This window comes from Corvus moneduloides, chromosome 9 (assembly GCF_009650955.1).
Source record: "Corvus moneduloides isolate bCorMon1 chromosome 9, bCorMon1.pri, whole genome shotgun sequence".
Classification (NCBI taxonomy): domain Eukaryota; kingdom Metazoa; phylum Chordata; class Aves; order Passeriformes; family Corvidae; genus Corvus; species Corvus moneduloides.
In genome coordinates, this window is record NC_045484.1 from 32,763,860 (window position 1) to 32,778,871 (window position 15,012).

General features: G+C 53.2%; 1 protein-coding gene across 1 annotated transcript in view; it reads left to right on the forward strand.

Annotated features, from left to right (window-relative positions):
• Positions 1-215: 215 nt before the first annotated feature.
• Positions 216-15,012, forward strand: part of LOC116447733 (zinc finger protein 420-like) — a gene marked incomplete at its 5' end in the record, with an annotated part of 109,024 nt that continues 94,227 nt past the window's right edge. Inside the window, 2 exon segments of the mRNA XM_032117198.1 lie at positions 216-809; positions 2,787-2,792. Of these exon segments, the coding sequence (XP_031973089.1) occupies positions 216-809; positions 2,787-2,792 (600 nt within the window).

A 15,012-nucleotide genomic window follows, 5' to 3' on the forward strand; every position in this document is an offset into this window, starting at 1 on the left:
TTCTTCCTCCTCCAGACAATGAGCTGAGGATGGAGACCAGGAAGGGCAAATTCCCCCGACAGAGTCTTGTGGAAGAGGTCGTTTTGAGTGGCTCCACGCCACAGGAATCCAACGGGAAGGTGAAGCCCCAAAGATCCCACACAAAGAGGGGCTCCAAACCCAGGCCAGGGTGCTCCAAGGAGGAAAGACCCACTGTGTGCCGGGATGGCAGCTGGAGCTCCAGCCAGAGCTCGGACCTAGTGGTCCATGAGCAGCTTCATGATAGGGAGAAGCCCTATGAGTGTGGTGAATGTGGGAAGAGCTTCCGCTGGAAGTCTGACCTGATCCGCCACGAGAGGATCCATACCGGGGAACGGCCCTACAAGTGCTTGGAATGTGGGAAGGACTTCAATGTCAGCTCCAGCCTGATCCGCCACCAGATGACCCACACAGGGGAACGGCCCTACAAGTGTGGGGAATGTGGGATGAGGTTCAGCAGGAGCTTGGCCCTGATTCACCACCAGAGGATCCACACCGGGGAGAAGCCCTACGAGTGTCCCGAGTGTGGCAAGAGGTGTCGGGACAGCTCCACTCTCCTCCTGCATCAGCGGATTCACACAGACGAGAGACCCTTCCGCTGCCCCGACTGTGGGAAGGGCTTCTGCCGCAACTCTAGCCTCGTCCCCCATCAGCGCATCCACACTGGGGAGAGGCCCTACAAGTGTCCTGAGTGTGGGAAGAGCTTCATCCAGAGCTCTCACTTGACTAAACACCGACAGAGCCACCGGTAAAGGAAGCCCTGGGACCGCCCCAACCGCAGGAAAAGCTTTGTCCGCTGCCCCAACTTCATTCCCCATCAGAGAACCCACTTTGCAAAGAGAGCTGGTGACCCACATTCCTGGTGATCCACATTGGGAAGACACCTGGATGGTGATCTCCTTATTCTGGTTTTCCACAGGCACCTGGGTGAACACAGGGGCAGGGTTGGTGGTGTTGCTGTTTTCCCTGTAAGTAACTTCTTTGTCTTATCCCTTCTGTTATCAATATTGTTGCTGTTCCTGTTTGTTCCTTATCTCATTGCTGTTCCCAGTAAATTGTTCTTATCCCAGCCCAGGATCTTTGTCTTTTGTGCTTTCCATGGGAGGCAGTAGGGGAGTGAGAGGCACCGCGGTTTTAGTAGGAGCATGAAATGGGGGAATATCATTCCTAAACCACAGCACAAGCAGTCAAAGGGGTTCCGTGGTGACATCCCAGGCTTTTCCTGGGATGATAAAAAGCCGTGGGGTCAGAGGCAGTCAAAGCCATTGCATGGTGACATCCCAGGGGACTTCATGTTGCTGGGGCATTGATCTGTCACAGGTACTCACAAGGGCTCCACGGTGACATTCCAAGAGTCTCCAGGCTGCTAAAGAGCCACGAGGTCACTGGCAGTGACAGAGGCTCCACGGTGATATCCCAGGGGTCTCTAGGCTCCTAAAGATGCATTAGTCACACACAGCCACAGGGACTCCATGGTGACATCACAGTTGTCTTCACCTGCTCTGAAGCTGAGAGCTCACAGACAAGCGCAGGGTCTCCACAGTGACATCTCAGGGGTCTCTGGGCTGCTAAAGACCCGGTCACAGGGGTTTCATGTGAAATGCAAAGGGTGTCTTCTTCCAAAGGGCCATGAGCTCACACATACTCACAGGGGCTCCATGGTGACAACAGACGTGTCTGTATGCTGACAAGGAGCCGGGATGTCACAGTCAGTGACAGGAGTCCAGTGGTGAAATCCCCGTGCTCCTAAAGAACCGTGAGGTGACGGACACTCCCAGGGGTTCCATGGTGACATCCAGGAGTCCCCAGGCTGCCCTAGAGCCGGGATGTCACAGACACGTTCCTGTCATGGGCAGAGTGGGAGCTTCAGGCGATGTTTATTAGAGAAGCTGCCACTGGGTCATGAGGTGCAGCAGGGACCCCCAAACACTCCCCATAGATCCCCAAATCCCTCCAGGACCCCCAGGCTTTCTAAACTCCTTCAGTGAGGGGAGCCTGGGAACGGCTGGATCCAATCCCAGCCCCAGATTTTGGCAAGGGTTTATGTTTATTTGGCAAGGATTGGACAGGTGGAATTGAAGCTTTATGCAAATTGTCCCACAGGATGAGTAACAGCAAACCAGATTATTTATATTTATATAAATAATATACTATAAAATAAATAAAAATAAATAATATATATACTATTTATATAAATACAGATCTAATTGATTACCCTCATGATTAGAGAAAAAGATCTCAATCAGAATTATTTACTGCTCAGTATAGGAGCTGTAACAACTATTACAATCTAGTGCTCTAGGACGCAATTTTGAAGCACTTGTATTAAAGCAAAACCAGTCCTTAAGCAGAGATTGATGTCACTCACCCAGATCAATGACCGTGGGCAAATCTCTGTGACTCGGCCTTGAGCAGTGACCTTGAGGAGTGTCCCCACTCCAGGGAGGGATCTCCACCACCCCCAAGAAGGGAAATGTCAGAAGACGTTGCCATTAAAATTTGGGATGGGGCTTTTCTAGTCTGACGTGCTGCCCTGTCAGTCAGATGTGCCCAGGCTGTGCCAACTCCAGAGCTCTGGAGAAGCTCTCAGTGGCGTCACTTGGTTGGTTGTTCCTTTCTCCAGGGATTTTACCAGCTCTGCCACAGCTGCAGCTCCCTCTCAGGATGTTGAACTTTGAAATGGAGGAGTCAGGCTGGGTTCTGCATTCTTCACCCCAAAAGCAGCGGGACCTCCCTTCTGCATTCCCCACTGGGGGCTCTGCAAACAGGGCCTTGTTGGAGCTGTTTGAGCCCATTCCAGGCAGAGCCTCCTGCTCCAGCAGGAACTGCCTTTCCTGTGCCATGACCAGGGCAGACCCTGCTGCAGGAGAAGCCCCAGGCCAGCCCAAGACATTGAAGGCCTCAGTGCAGAGTGCCGGAGTGGGAGCTGTGCCAGGGAGAGCCTGAGACACCAAAAGCACCTTGGCAGCTGCAGCTCCTTGCAGGGCATGGCCAGAAGCCTCCCTGGCCAAGCCGGCCCAGTGGCCAGCACGGCAGAGCTGCTGCTTCAGGGGGTGATTCTGGCTGGGCTCTGCTCCACCCCACAGAGTGTGAGCTGGGCACTGAGTCTGGCACAGCCCTTGTGCCTGAGCCCTGCACAACCTCAAGGTCACCTGCGGCAGCCTGGCTCTGTCAGGCCCTGGGGCAGGGCAGAGGGAAAGGCCAGAGCAGGGGCTGGCTTTGGCTGCTGAATGTGGGCTCCAGCAGAGATGAGGAGTTGAGCGAGTTGAATATGAGGTCACTGCTGTGACATGGGCCTGACTGACAAATGATTGGTCTCAGGAATATCTTGGGGACAAGGTGTTCATCACAAAACCACTCATCCCTGCAGAGACAAGACCAGGACAGAGGAAAGGGGAGAGCCACGCCCAGGGGACAGGGCTGGAATGGTGATGGCTGTGAGGTCACTGCCATTGCAGCAGCCTGGCTGGCCCCCAGCAGACCTTCTGGCCAGAAGCATTGTGAGGTCACGCAGCACATCAGAGAACCCCCACAACAGGAATTCCATCCTTGGGGAGTGGAGGGGTTGGCACAAACCTCCTGACCTTGAAGAATTTTGGGATGGAGCATCGCTCTCTGGCTTGCACAGCTGCACTTCTGTGCCACTCTCACTGTCAAATATTCCCTCCTTAGATCAAATCTAAATTCCCCCTCATTCAGTTATAAAGCTATTGCCCCTTGTTCTGTCACTGCAAGGTTTGGGAAAAAATAACACTCCATTTTCCTTGGACCTCGATCACTATGTTTCCATTTTCAAAGACCTTCGAGAGAACCCAAAAATCTCCCAAGATGGGCTTTGGAGGCCTCAACACAAAACCAGCAGGTGGAGACTGAGGGCCCTGGGCTCAGTTCTGTGGAGACTGAGGACAGAAGAGAAGTAGCCTGGGAGGGCTTGAAGGGAGGTTTCAAAGATGGAGGAGCTTTTCTTCATTGTATAAAACAGCCTGACAAAGAAATAATGGCACCAAGGGCAGCTGGGCAGCTCCAGACTGGACACCAGGAGAAAGGTCTTTCCCTCCCAGGGAAGTGCTGTGCTGCAACACGTCCCCCAGAAGGAGTCTGGAGCAGCCCAAGGCTTTGTGTGCCCAGGCAGAGGCAGGCAGGACACAGAGCTGCCAGCAAAGGAAGGGGCCGGCAAGTTGGAGCAGCCGGGGGGATGAGGACAGCCTGCAGGGACAGAGGCACAGGGCAGGGACAGCGTGGGACAGCCTGGGCTGCAGAGGGCAGAGGGATGGGCAGCAGCTGCAAGGCCCTGACAGAGCCAACTTGTGCAGCACTTGGGCCACGGCTGCTGGCCCTGGCCCTGAGGCCAGCAGGAGACAAGTGACCCTTGCAGCCCTGGGGCCTCAGTGCCTCCTTGTCCCTGCTCAGCGGCCTGGCAGGGGCCGCCCCATGGTGCTGCCCTTGGCACTGCACATCCCCACATCCCAGTGCCCCGGGAAGAGCCCTGCGCACTGAGGGAGGGACAGGATCTGCCTTGCCAAGGGCTGGGGCTCAGGCCTTGGCCCTTTGGAGTCATGGAACACATCCAGATTTCCTCAGCCTCACAGACACCTTTCTTTTGCTTGTCCGCACCTGCCATCACTGCCTCCAGTGTTCTGCTCTAACTGGAACCTGGGGACACTTTCTCATCCTCAGTCTTCCTCAGTGGGACCCATTAAAACTTCAGGAAACTCTGGAGATTGATATTGACTTTGAATTCTTGAGAGATTGCTTCAGCTCCCTCTCAGGGACTGATGTTCAGGGCCTCAGCACCAAGCCCCAGGAGGGTCATCAGAGTCCTTGTGCTGTGTCTGTGCTGCTGAGCTGGGCCGGGCTCCTGGCACAGAGGCGGCTCCTGGCAAGCGGCAGCGCTGCAGAGAGACAGCTGTGGCCAGGAGCAGCTCCTGGGCCCAGCCCAGCAGGGCTGGGGCACTGCCTGCAGCCAGCCCGGGCACAGCACAGAGGCACACAGGGCTTAAACTCAGCCAAGGCTGCAAAGGTGCTGAGAAGTTGCTGGAGCAGAATCATTGCCAGCTCTTGACTCAGGAAGCCTCTGGCTGCAGGACAAGGCAGCTGCAGCTCCTGGAGGGATCTCCTGAAGCTGGAACATCCCAATGCCTACAGATTCTGTGAGTACAGCTCAGAACATCTCGAGTGCAGGGGGAGTGAAATGCTCATGAAGCTCTGACAATGCTGAGGGCTTCTGATCGCTCCCAGAATATTGCCAAGGCAAGGATTTTGATAAAAATGAGGACATTTCCTGAGACTTTGTTTTCGGTTTCCTACTAGTGGAGAATGGCTGGGAGGGGATTTCAATAAAAGGTATGATGAATTTTGACAAGTCCCTGAGACATCTGAAGTCTTACTTTTAGTGATCAGTCTTAGTTTGGCCTGTTGTTTTTCCAACCCACAAACAGAAACTGCCCCCAGCCAGTGCCCTGCAAAGAGGCAGGGTCAAGGAGAGTGCACAGAGATTTGGGGTCTGTGAGTGGTGGCAGGGACAGATCAGGCCCAGGCAAACAAGTCCAGGAGGAAAATCTCCAGGAAGCAGAGATAAGATCAGGGAATGACAGAAAATGAAACCCAGAAATGTTGTGTCAGGAGAGTTGAGAGGTCTCCTGTCTTGGGGTGACATCCACAGGATCCCCTCCAATGCAGCCCTCTCCCTGTGAAAACCCCAAATGCCTCCTCTCCCAGGGATGGCTGCAGGGTGTGAAGGTGGGGGTGCAGCCAGGGGTGCCCAGCGCTGTCCTGCAGAGTTGTCCTGCATCCCTGTCTTTGCCAGGACAGGGGATCTGCCAGCTGCCAGGGGCAACTTTCAGCCTGCAGGGCAGGGAGCCAAAGGCAGCTGGATCCCAATGTGAGAACAGTGCCCACTCCACCACAATCCGTCCTCCTGCAGCCCCCGCAGCCAGATCCCCCATCTCCAGCTGCCCCTTCCCTCCCAGAGCTTTCCCTGTGGGACAGCCCAGAGCTGAGTCCAGCACCAGCCCCAACGTGTGGGAGAACGAGAAACAAGGGACATGTGATCCGGTGAGTGATTGGGATCTCCAGTTGCTGGAGAGGCTGGGGAGCACAGGGGGGGTGGTGATCAGCTGCAGACAAGGCTGAGCCTTGGGGAACGGCTCAGGTGTGACAATTCCTACTTCCAGACAACCCTATATCCCTTTCCCTGCAGATCCCAAACCGGTTCAATTTCCAGCAATAGAGCAGTGTCCAGAGGGGAATATGCCCTGGCCTGGCCATAATCCTGTCCCACCTGCAGCCACTGGGCCCTCCCAGAGCAGGGCCCACGGGGGAAGATTTTCCTTGGGAGTGTTGCTGCTTTGTGCCCCATGGAGGAGAGAGCAGAGTGTCCCCATGGGGGATTCTTGACCTCATGGACAAGTGCTGTGACGTCATTGGTGTGCTGACATTGGTTTGGACAAGAATTGAGGAAGTGTCCGCAGGGTCCTAATTAGGGAACGTTGGCCCAGGAGAGCTCCAGGCTGCCTTGGAGATCAGTGCCAATCAGGGGGATGGCATTGGACGGCCGCTGACCACGTGCCAACGGCCGTGGGAGAATGAGCTGGACACACACAGAGGCTCCCAGTGCCGGCAGATTGGCCCCCAGCTGCAGGGACGCCATGGGAATGTCCCTGCCTCCCTCGGGGCTGTGTCTCAGCCCTGCAGAAACTGTCCCTGCTCTTGTGCCAGCATTTCAGGAAGGATGAGTTTCCCCTCTCCTAGCGACTGCGTCTTCTGTAAAAACAATTGACAAGAGGGTCCTCAGCACTGGAAAGACTCGGATCTCGTGGAGCACTTCCAGAGGAGGCCACCAAGATGCTCGGGGGACTGGAGCAGCTCTGTGACAGAGACAGGCTGGGACAGTTGGACATGTTCAGCCTGGAGCAGAAAAGGCCGTGGGGACACCCCAGTGTGACCTTTCAGACTTCAAAGCACCTCCTCGGAAACATGTGGAGAAATGTTTCCGTAGGGCCTTTGTCAAGGGGACAAGGGGAGATTGTTTTCAACTAAAAGAGAGTGGGTTCAGAGCAGAGATAAGGGAAAATTCTTGATGCTGAGAGTGGTGAAACACTGGCACAGATTTCCCAGCAAGCTGGTGGATGCCCCGTGCCTGGAAACATTCCAGACCACATTGGACGGGGCTCTGAGCATTCTGATGGAGTGAAAGATGTCTCTGCTGCCACCCAGAAGGAGGCCCTGCCCTGTGGTGTCGGGTACCGGAGTGCTCGCTGTGTCTCTTGTAGGATGCAATTCCCCCAGGGAGCAGAGGGAACACACAGCACCACTGGGAGCAGGAGCATCCTGCCATGGAGACGGGAATATTCTGGATGCAGAGGCTCAGGCTGCCCTGTTTGGCTTCTGTGTAGATGGAGACAAGTGTCAGAAGAGACTGAGAACCAGGAGCCCCCACCGTGTCTCTGAGACCCCTTGATTCCCTGAGGCCCCACAGTGTCACAGGTTCTCCTTTGGGCCACGAGGTCCCCCGGTGTCACAGGATCCCTCTGGTGCCATGAGCCCTTGTGGTGTCACAATGGTCCTTGGTTCCACGAGGCCCCACATTGTTACAGAGTCCCCTTTCTGCTGTGATGTCCCACATTGTCACAGGGTCGCCTTGGCTCCATGAGGCCCCACATTGTCACAGGTTCCCCCCTTTCTGCCATCAGGTCTCACATTGTCCCAGGGGTCCCTTTGGTCTTGAGGCCCTGCAGTGTCAATGGATCTTTGGTTCCTTGAGGCCCCGCATTGTCACAAGGATCCCTGGGAACCACGAGGCCCTCAGGGATCACAATGGATCCTTGGTTCCATGAGGCCCCACAGTGCGCCAGGGCCTGTGGATTCCACAAGATCCTGGAGTGGCACAGGGTTCCTTTGCTTCCACGTGTCCCCGCGGTGTCACAATGTCCCCACGGTTCCAGGAGGCCCCGCAGTGTCACAGACGAGCAGCACTGGAGTGGGAGCAGCACCAGGGGAGGTTTTGCAGCTGCGCTGGAACAGCAGCGGCAGCAGCAGCAGCCACGGAGCAACAGTGGAACAGCGGTGGAATGCAAGTCCCGTGAGCAGCGGCTGAGGGAGCTGGGGTTGTTTATCCTGGAGAAGAGGAGGCTGAGGGGGGACCTTCTCACTCTCTACAAGTCCCAGACAGGAGGGGGCAGCCAGGTGGGGCTCGGTCTCTTCTCCCAGGGAACACAGACAGGACAAGAGGACACAGCCTTGAGCTGCAGCAGAGGAGGTTTAGGCTGGAGATTAGAAAGAGTTTCTTCACAGCAAGGGTGATTGGGCATTGGAATGGGCTGCCCAGGGAGGTGGTGGAGTTGCCGTCCCTGGAGGTATTTAAGGAAAGACTGGATGTGGCACTCGCTGCCATGGTCTGGTGACAAGGTGGTGTTGGGTCATAGGTTGGACTGGATGATCTCACAGATCTTTTCCAAGCTGGTTAATTCTGGGATTCTGTGATTCAGTGCAGCAGTGGTGGAACCTTGGTGGAAAAAGAGTGGGAAAGGCCCCGCAGCTGTGGAGCAGTGCCTGAGATGGCCAAGCTGCGGGACACAGAGCGGGTCTGAGCGCTGTGTCCTGTGGGAGCTGGCCCCACACACCAGAACCATGCCCGTCAGGCTGACCCAGAGCAGGGGGCAGCGGCAGGAATTGCTGCTGGGCTGCGGAAGGCGCAGATCCAGCGCGTTTGATGGTGACTCAGGGGTTGGATCCTGGTTGTTGGCAGCCACCTTTGGTGGTAGCGGGACACTTTCAGTTGATCTGAAGTCGTGAACTCAGGAGAAAGTCAGCACAAAAGGAATCAAACGGCCTTTGCTACTGCAGGGAAACACATCTTGGTAGAGGTTTAATGATTTCTGATGTAGGAAGCAAACGGAGTCAATTTTTGGCCTGTGGTTTTGTTGTAATCCAGGGACAGTTTCCAAAATGATGCAATTTGTGGTGAAAAACCAGGAACGTGCCTCAGCATTGGGATGTTGCACACTGAGTACAGAGCTGTTTGTGGTGGTTGTGATCAAGAAAACAATTGGAATTCTTGTCCCTATTTCACTCTTTCTCCCTCTCTCTCTGGGAATGAGTCTCCAACACTCCCTGCGGCTGTGCTTTCCATGATCTGCTCCTCTGGAGTTGGGCTTGGCCAGCTGAGCAGCGGGAAGCAGGAGGGTAATGGACCATTCCCACTGCAGACTTCCTTTTTGGAGCCTCTGGATTTCCAGCATTTAGAAATGGTCATGTTTTAAACTGTCTGACCAAATCCCACTTCTGCCCTGGCAGAAAACCCTCCTGTGGCCCTGTTTGGGAACGGACCCTCGGAAACACCTCACTGCAGATGAGTTTTGGTTGGTTTTGCTAAGGGATGACAAGAAGATCAGCATAAGGAGGAAGGCTGAGGGAGAGGGAAGGACCAATTCCTTCCTTTTGTCTTCCCATTGCAAAGTCTCCTGCACAGGTTGTGCTGCAGCCAGAGACTTGCCGGGCCAAGGGCTGAGGGAAACGATTCAGCTGAGGCACTTGAGGCATCTTGTCCCCGGTTTGTAGCCTTGGATCTGGGAGAGGACTCAGCTGCTCCCCCTGCACCCCACAACCCCCCTGAAATGGGGGATTCCTCCCGCCTCTGCCAGGTGCTTCTTATCCATCCCTAGCCTGGGTGCTCCTGGTCTGAGCTCCCATGGTCATTCCTGGTGGTGGGGAGCAGGAGGGAGGAGTTCAGAGCAAACCTGGGAGGTGCCAGCAGGCTCAGAGATGTGTGGATGTGACAGTGAGACAGTGATGGGGTGTGCAGATGGTCACGGGGACAGGACAACACCTCGGGGATCAACTTCTTGGAGATTTGGGGGATTTTCCTTTGGAAAGCACACACGGATACAGTTACATGGACACGGAGTGTAAATTTGCTGAAGGGGTTTATTGAGCATTTGAGGAAAAAGGCCCAGGGCTCACAGGGGATCAGGCAATTCCTCCAGGGATGATCATCATCTCCTCATGCCACTGGAGAGGGACAGGACATGGTTTTCACCACCTGGTCCAATCGCGCAGCAGAGGGTCCCCGGATGGGGTCCCCAGGCTGGCGCCCCGCCTTGGCCGGCGCCCAGCAGCCAGCTTAGAACTGGTGCGGACCAGGGGAATCCGACTGTTTAATTAAAACAAAGCATCGCGAAGGCCCGCGGCGGGTGTTGACGCCATGTGATTTCTGCCCAGTGCTCTGAATGTCAAAGTGAAGAAATTCAATGAAGCGCGGGTAAGCGGCCAGCGTAACTACCATCTTCTGAGGAGATACCTGTTACGAAGTGGGCACTGCTGCAAAGGACGCTCCTCCTCATGGTACCACTGTATGCCCTTTGAAGTGTAACGAAGCCGACTTCTGCCCCAGCATGGTATCATTGGAATCTCCAGTCCACAATCTCCTGCTAAACTGTTAAACAAATTTTATGTAAGGACCGTGCAGCTTTTTACCCGTATTCTGGCCCAGGGATTTGTGCCTGGCAAGATCCGGTAATTTATTGAGAGGTCTACTGCCGATCTTATTCCTCCTCTCCTAAAATTTTGGACACTTTAACTATCCGGATCCCTAAAATGTGTCCATCGATACGCCTGTACCAGGCATTGACCGGCACCCAAACTTCCCCTTTTGATTGGCTGCACCTGGCATCTAAAACGTTTAATCTAGATTCCTTGTGTAAAAACAGGGCCTACCGGTATTCTCTAAATTTACCATCTGGCCTCCCTAACTTAGCAGAAAATGCATTTGAACTGCTGACACTGGAGTTTTACACATCGGGTGTGTTTGACACTAAGGAGTGTGTTTGTTTTCCTACGGTTTGGGAGGGTTTTCCCAGGCTATGGGAGGTGTAAGAACATCTTAAACCTCAACCAAGTGTGGGAGAAGACAGCTGTCTCCCGAGACTTTTTTACTAAACAACAGGGGGAAAAAGCAGCAAGGAGAGGGAAGGAATATTGGAAACATTGCCTCCTGAGCTGGAGAACAACCTGCCAGCAACATCCCCACCCACATCTCTAAGTTTCCTCTTGCGTGACTTTTGAATAGGTTCCCACAGAGGGAGGAAACTGGTAATTGCCCTTGTTCCCCAGACCAACTTATCAATGTTTCTGTTCCTCATTCTAAGCACAGCTAAGCAAACATACAAATGACAGATCAGCAATTATTCCATAAGCAATTCCTAACATCTTGAAAACTGTTTCAGGTCCAGCTCTCTTAACCATTTTAATTAACTCTAGCTGGGCCCAAATTCCTTCCTCTTCTAACTAATTGCAACACAGCTAGCCTATAACTAAACTCTTTATGTTTCTTTTAAATCCATGTTTCGCCCACAAAAGGTGTTGGTCTAAGGAGGAAGAGCATCTGCTGATAAGGTTGAAGGCTCAGTTTTGGGGAAACAAAACCATCAGTAAACTCATTGCCAAACACATTCTGTCCAAGACAGGGAAGCAGATGAGTGATAAGAGGAGATTGCTGCCCAGGGAACCAGCTGTGGGCATGGGAACAGAACCTGGCATGAGTCATTGGCCAGATAATGAGGAGGAACAGCTGGGAACATCAACCAGCAGAGGGAGGGGCAGCTGCGGGCCCATTATCAGAGAACTTTCAGTCAAAGTCTTTCAGCTGGGAAACTCAACTCCTTCCCATGGGCATTCAAGCAGGTACTTAATGGCCAGCAGATGACATCACTGGTCAATGAGTCAGCCCAGGGCTGCTTCAGATGCCTCAATATGATAAGCCAGATAAGAAAATCAGCCCGAGATAAGAACAAAGCAGGGACCCAGGAAGAAATCTTCTGAAGACCTTGCCAGAAGTGGCTGACTAAGAGAGCAATCAGGAGAGGTGCACTTCCAGCACCTATTTCATCTAGATTGGGGGAAATCAGCCAAGATTACTCTGCATGACATTGAATGCCTGTCCTGCAAAATTCCACCCAGTGAAATTTGTGTGGCATTTAAAGACAGATGGGAAACACCTGGAAAGTTTAAGAGCCTTGGGAACTTGCAAATTCAATGGGAAAGCTGACAATAGCGCTTCCAGGGACTTAATTACAGCCAAAGAAACTGAGAAGAACGTGCAGGAGATGAGCAAAAGCTGAGCTCCTGATCCAGACGGGATTACCCTAAAGGACCTCGAGAAGACAGACCCTGAGTTTGCCCAGACCATGGAGATATTCAACCTTTGGTTAACATCAGGTAAAATCTCGGACATGGTGAGGGGATGCAGGACTGTATTAACACCAAAGTCAACCAAACCAGAACATTTCCAAGACATTAATAACTGGAGACCCATCATGATTGGCTCCATCCTGTTAAGACTGTTCTCCAGAATATTAACAGCAAGGTTGACTAAAGCATGGCCCCTCAACCCAAGGCAAAGAGGCTTTATCAGAATGGCAGGATGCTCTGAAAATTTGAAACTCCTGCAAACAATAATTTGATCTGCCAAAAAATATCACAAACCGCTGGGGGTTGTATTTGTGGACATCACTAAGGCTTTTGACACCACCAGCCACCAGCACATTCTACATGGTCTGCAGCAAAGGGAAGTGGAGCCTCATGTCATCAGCTTGGTGAGCAATGTGTATGAGAACATCCGTACATATATCACCACAAAGAGAACACAGACAGACCACATCCAGATCCAGGTGTGAGTCAAACAGGGTAACCCAATGTTGCCTTTTGCAAGCTGGAAGAGAGTGGCAAAGGGTACAACCAGGGAATGAACAGCGTCACAGCGATGGCATTTGCAGACGATCTGGTCTTATTGAGCGATTCCTGGGAAAACATGAAGCAGAACATCAAGATATTAGAGACCTTCTGCAATCTCCCCGGTCTCAAAACACAAGGGGAACAGTGCCACGGCTTTTCCATCAAGCAAACAAAGGACTCTTCTAGCATCAACAACTGCACTGCTTGGACCATCACCGGCACAGTCCTGAACATGACTGGCCCCGGTGACTCTGAAAAAGATCTGGGCCTGCAGATTGACCCTTGGATTGGTGTAGCAAAATCCATCCTATCTACAAAACTCACATTCTGGTTACAGTGAATTGGTGAAGTCCCTCTTCAAACTCTAGGAATCAAAAAATGGATAGCCCAAAAACATATACCATCCCTCAAGTGACCTACCTGGCTGACCATTCAGAGCTGAAAGCAGGATTCCTCAAGGCCCTTGACCTAAAAGTTTGATCAACCCTCAAGGAATGGCTGCACTTACCTGCATGTACCTGTGATGCCATCTTGTACTTGAGCATGAAGGATGACAGGTTGGGTATTGTGATGTATGGATGCGAGAGACACAAGGCAGGTGTAAGTGAATCGGGTTTATTGTAAAGTTAGAGAGCGTTCATACTTTTGAGTGTGAGAAACTGTTTTAGCTGCTCGCTCAAAAACCAGTTACAGTCCCCTAATAAATCTGTTGTCTTGACAGTTTGTCATTCTTTTCTCAAGGCTTGCAGCCTGACAAACAGGACGCCTTTCCTGTTTTCAGATCCTGTGTAATCAGCTTTCTTCCACGCTTCTCAGCATTCTTGCTCACGCGATGCAGCAGCGGCAGCTTCCTCGGTAACTCCATGCAGCAGCCTCTCCAGCTGGCAGTGGCAGCTGGGGCAAGAGGGCACAGGGGACAGCTCTCCTTTTGCAGCCTCACGGGACAGCAATGTGTCTCAGCACCAACCCCGGCAGCGGGCAGCAAACAGCAAAGGCAGGCAGGTCCCATCAGGCAGCACTGGACCTCAGCGTCACTCACCGGCAGCTGGCAGAAGTGGTGAAGGCAGCAGATCTGATTGAGCAGCAGTTGGTGTTGGCAGCCAGGAGAAGCAGTAAAACAAGAGGGCAGAGCCCAAGAGCAAGGCACAGCGCAGCCCCATCTTGGTAAGGACAGGCACCCACTGCGAGCACCACAGGTGACCGCTGTGCCTCCGATTGCCAAGCAAAGGGGGCAGAGCCCAGACCCCACACATCAGCAAAGTCTCGGTTTGCCCCCAACCTCTCATGGGATCTCTGCGATTGCTGAGAACCAACCCCCCAGCCAGAGAGCTCACTCCCCAGCCACCACTTCCAAACTCTGGTTTCTCTGGCTGAGCCATCACCATGGTATGTGAGGAGGCGTGGCCATTTCTTTGGTTTCCTAATTGCCCCTAATTGTCTCCTGGGCAACTCCCTGCCCTCACTGCCTCTTCCTTTCAGATGGGACAAAATTCCTGAAAAGAAAAACAAACCCACAACAACCAGCAGTCACACCCAGCCTGAGGGGACTTCTCTGCTAATTGGTCATTATCCACCAGCAGAATGGGCAGCTGCAAGGACTTAGACAATCAAGGACTCCCAAAATATCCTGTGACTCAGAGAATGACATCATTCCATTGTGAACCTCCCTGACCTGGGGGAAGGTACTGAGCATTTCCACCTGAACCTGAGCATATAAAACCTGGCTTGGGGGAACTAGGAAACCACTGCTGCTCAAGGGATCCAGAGGAGGAGCAGAACTTCCACAGGACCAGCACTTTTGACAAGACTGTGACCACCACGTGGTAGGATCTCCACCATCACTCTGACCAGCACGGTGCCAGGTTGTACTCAGTCTTTGTGGCTTAAAACCCGTTTTCTCTTGATTGCTGTGTTTATTGTAATCTCTTTAATGAATTGTAAGCCCGACCGGAACTCTCTCTTGAGGTGGTTGAGGCGGGTTCATTTCTCCTGCCAGTTTCCCTTAAAAGCAGCACAGTGTTTTTTGGGAGGGGCTGTTTGGAGCTTGCAGGACTCCAAAGCTGAGGCAAAAAGATCCTCTGGGGGATGCTGGGGTGTCCTCAGGAAGTGTTTTTCTGGCAGTCCTGGTAGCTGCTGCCAGCAGAGCCCCCAAGGTGGGCGGGGGGATGCTGGGTCCCTACCCCGCAGTGAGAGTTGGCCTTCCTGGGTCAGGCACTGCTGCTTTCAGCCCAGAGCCAGGGGGTTGTGGGACCCCCCAGAAGAGCC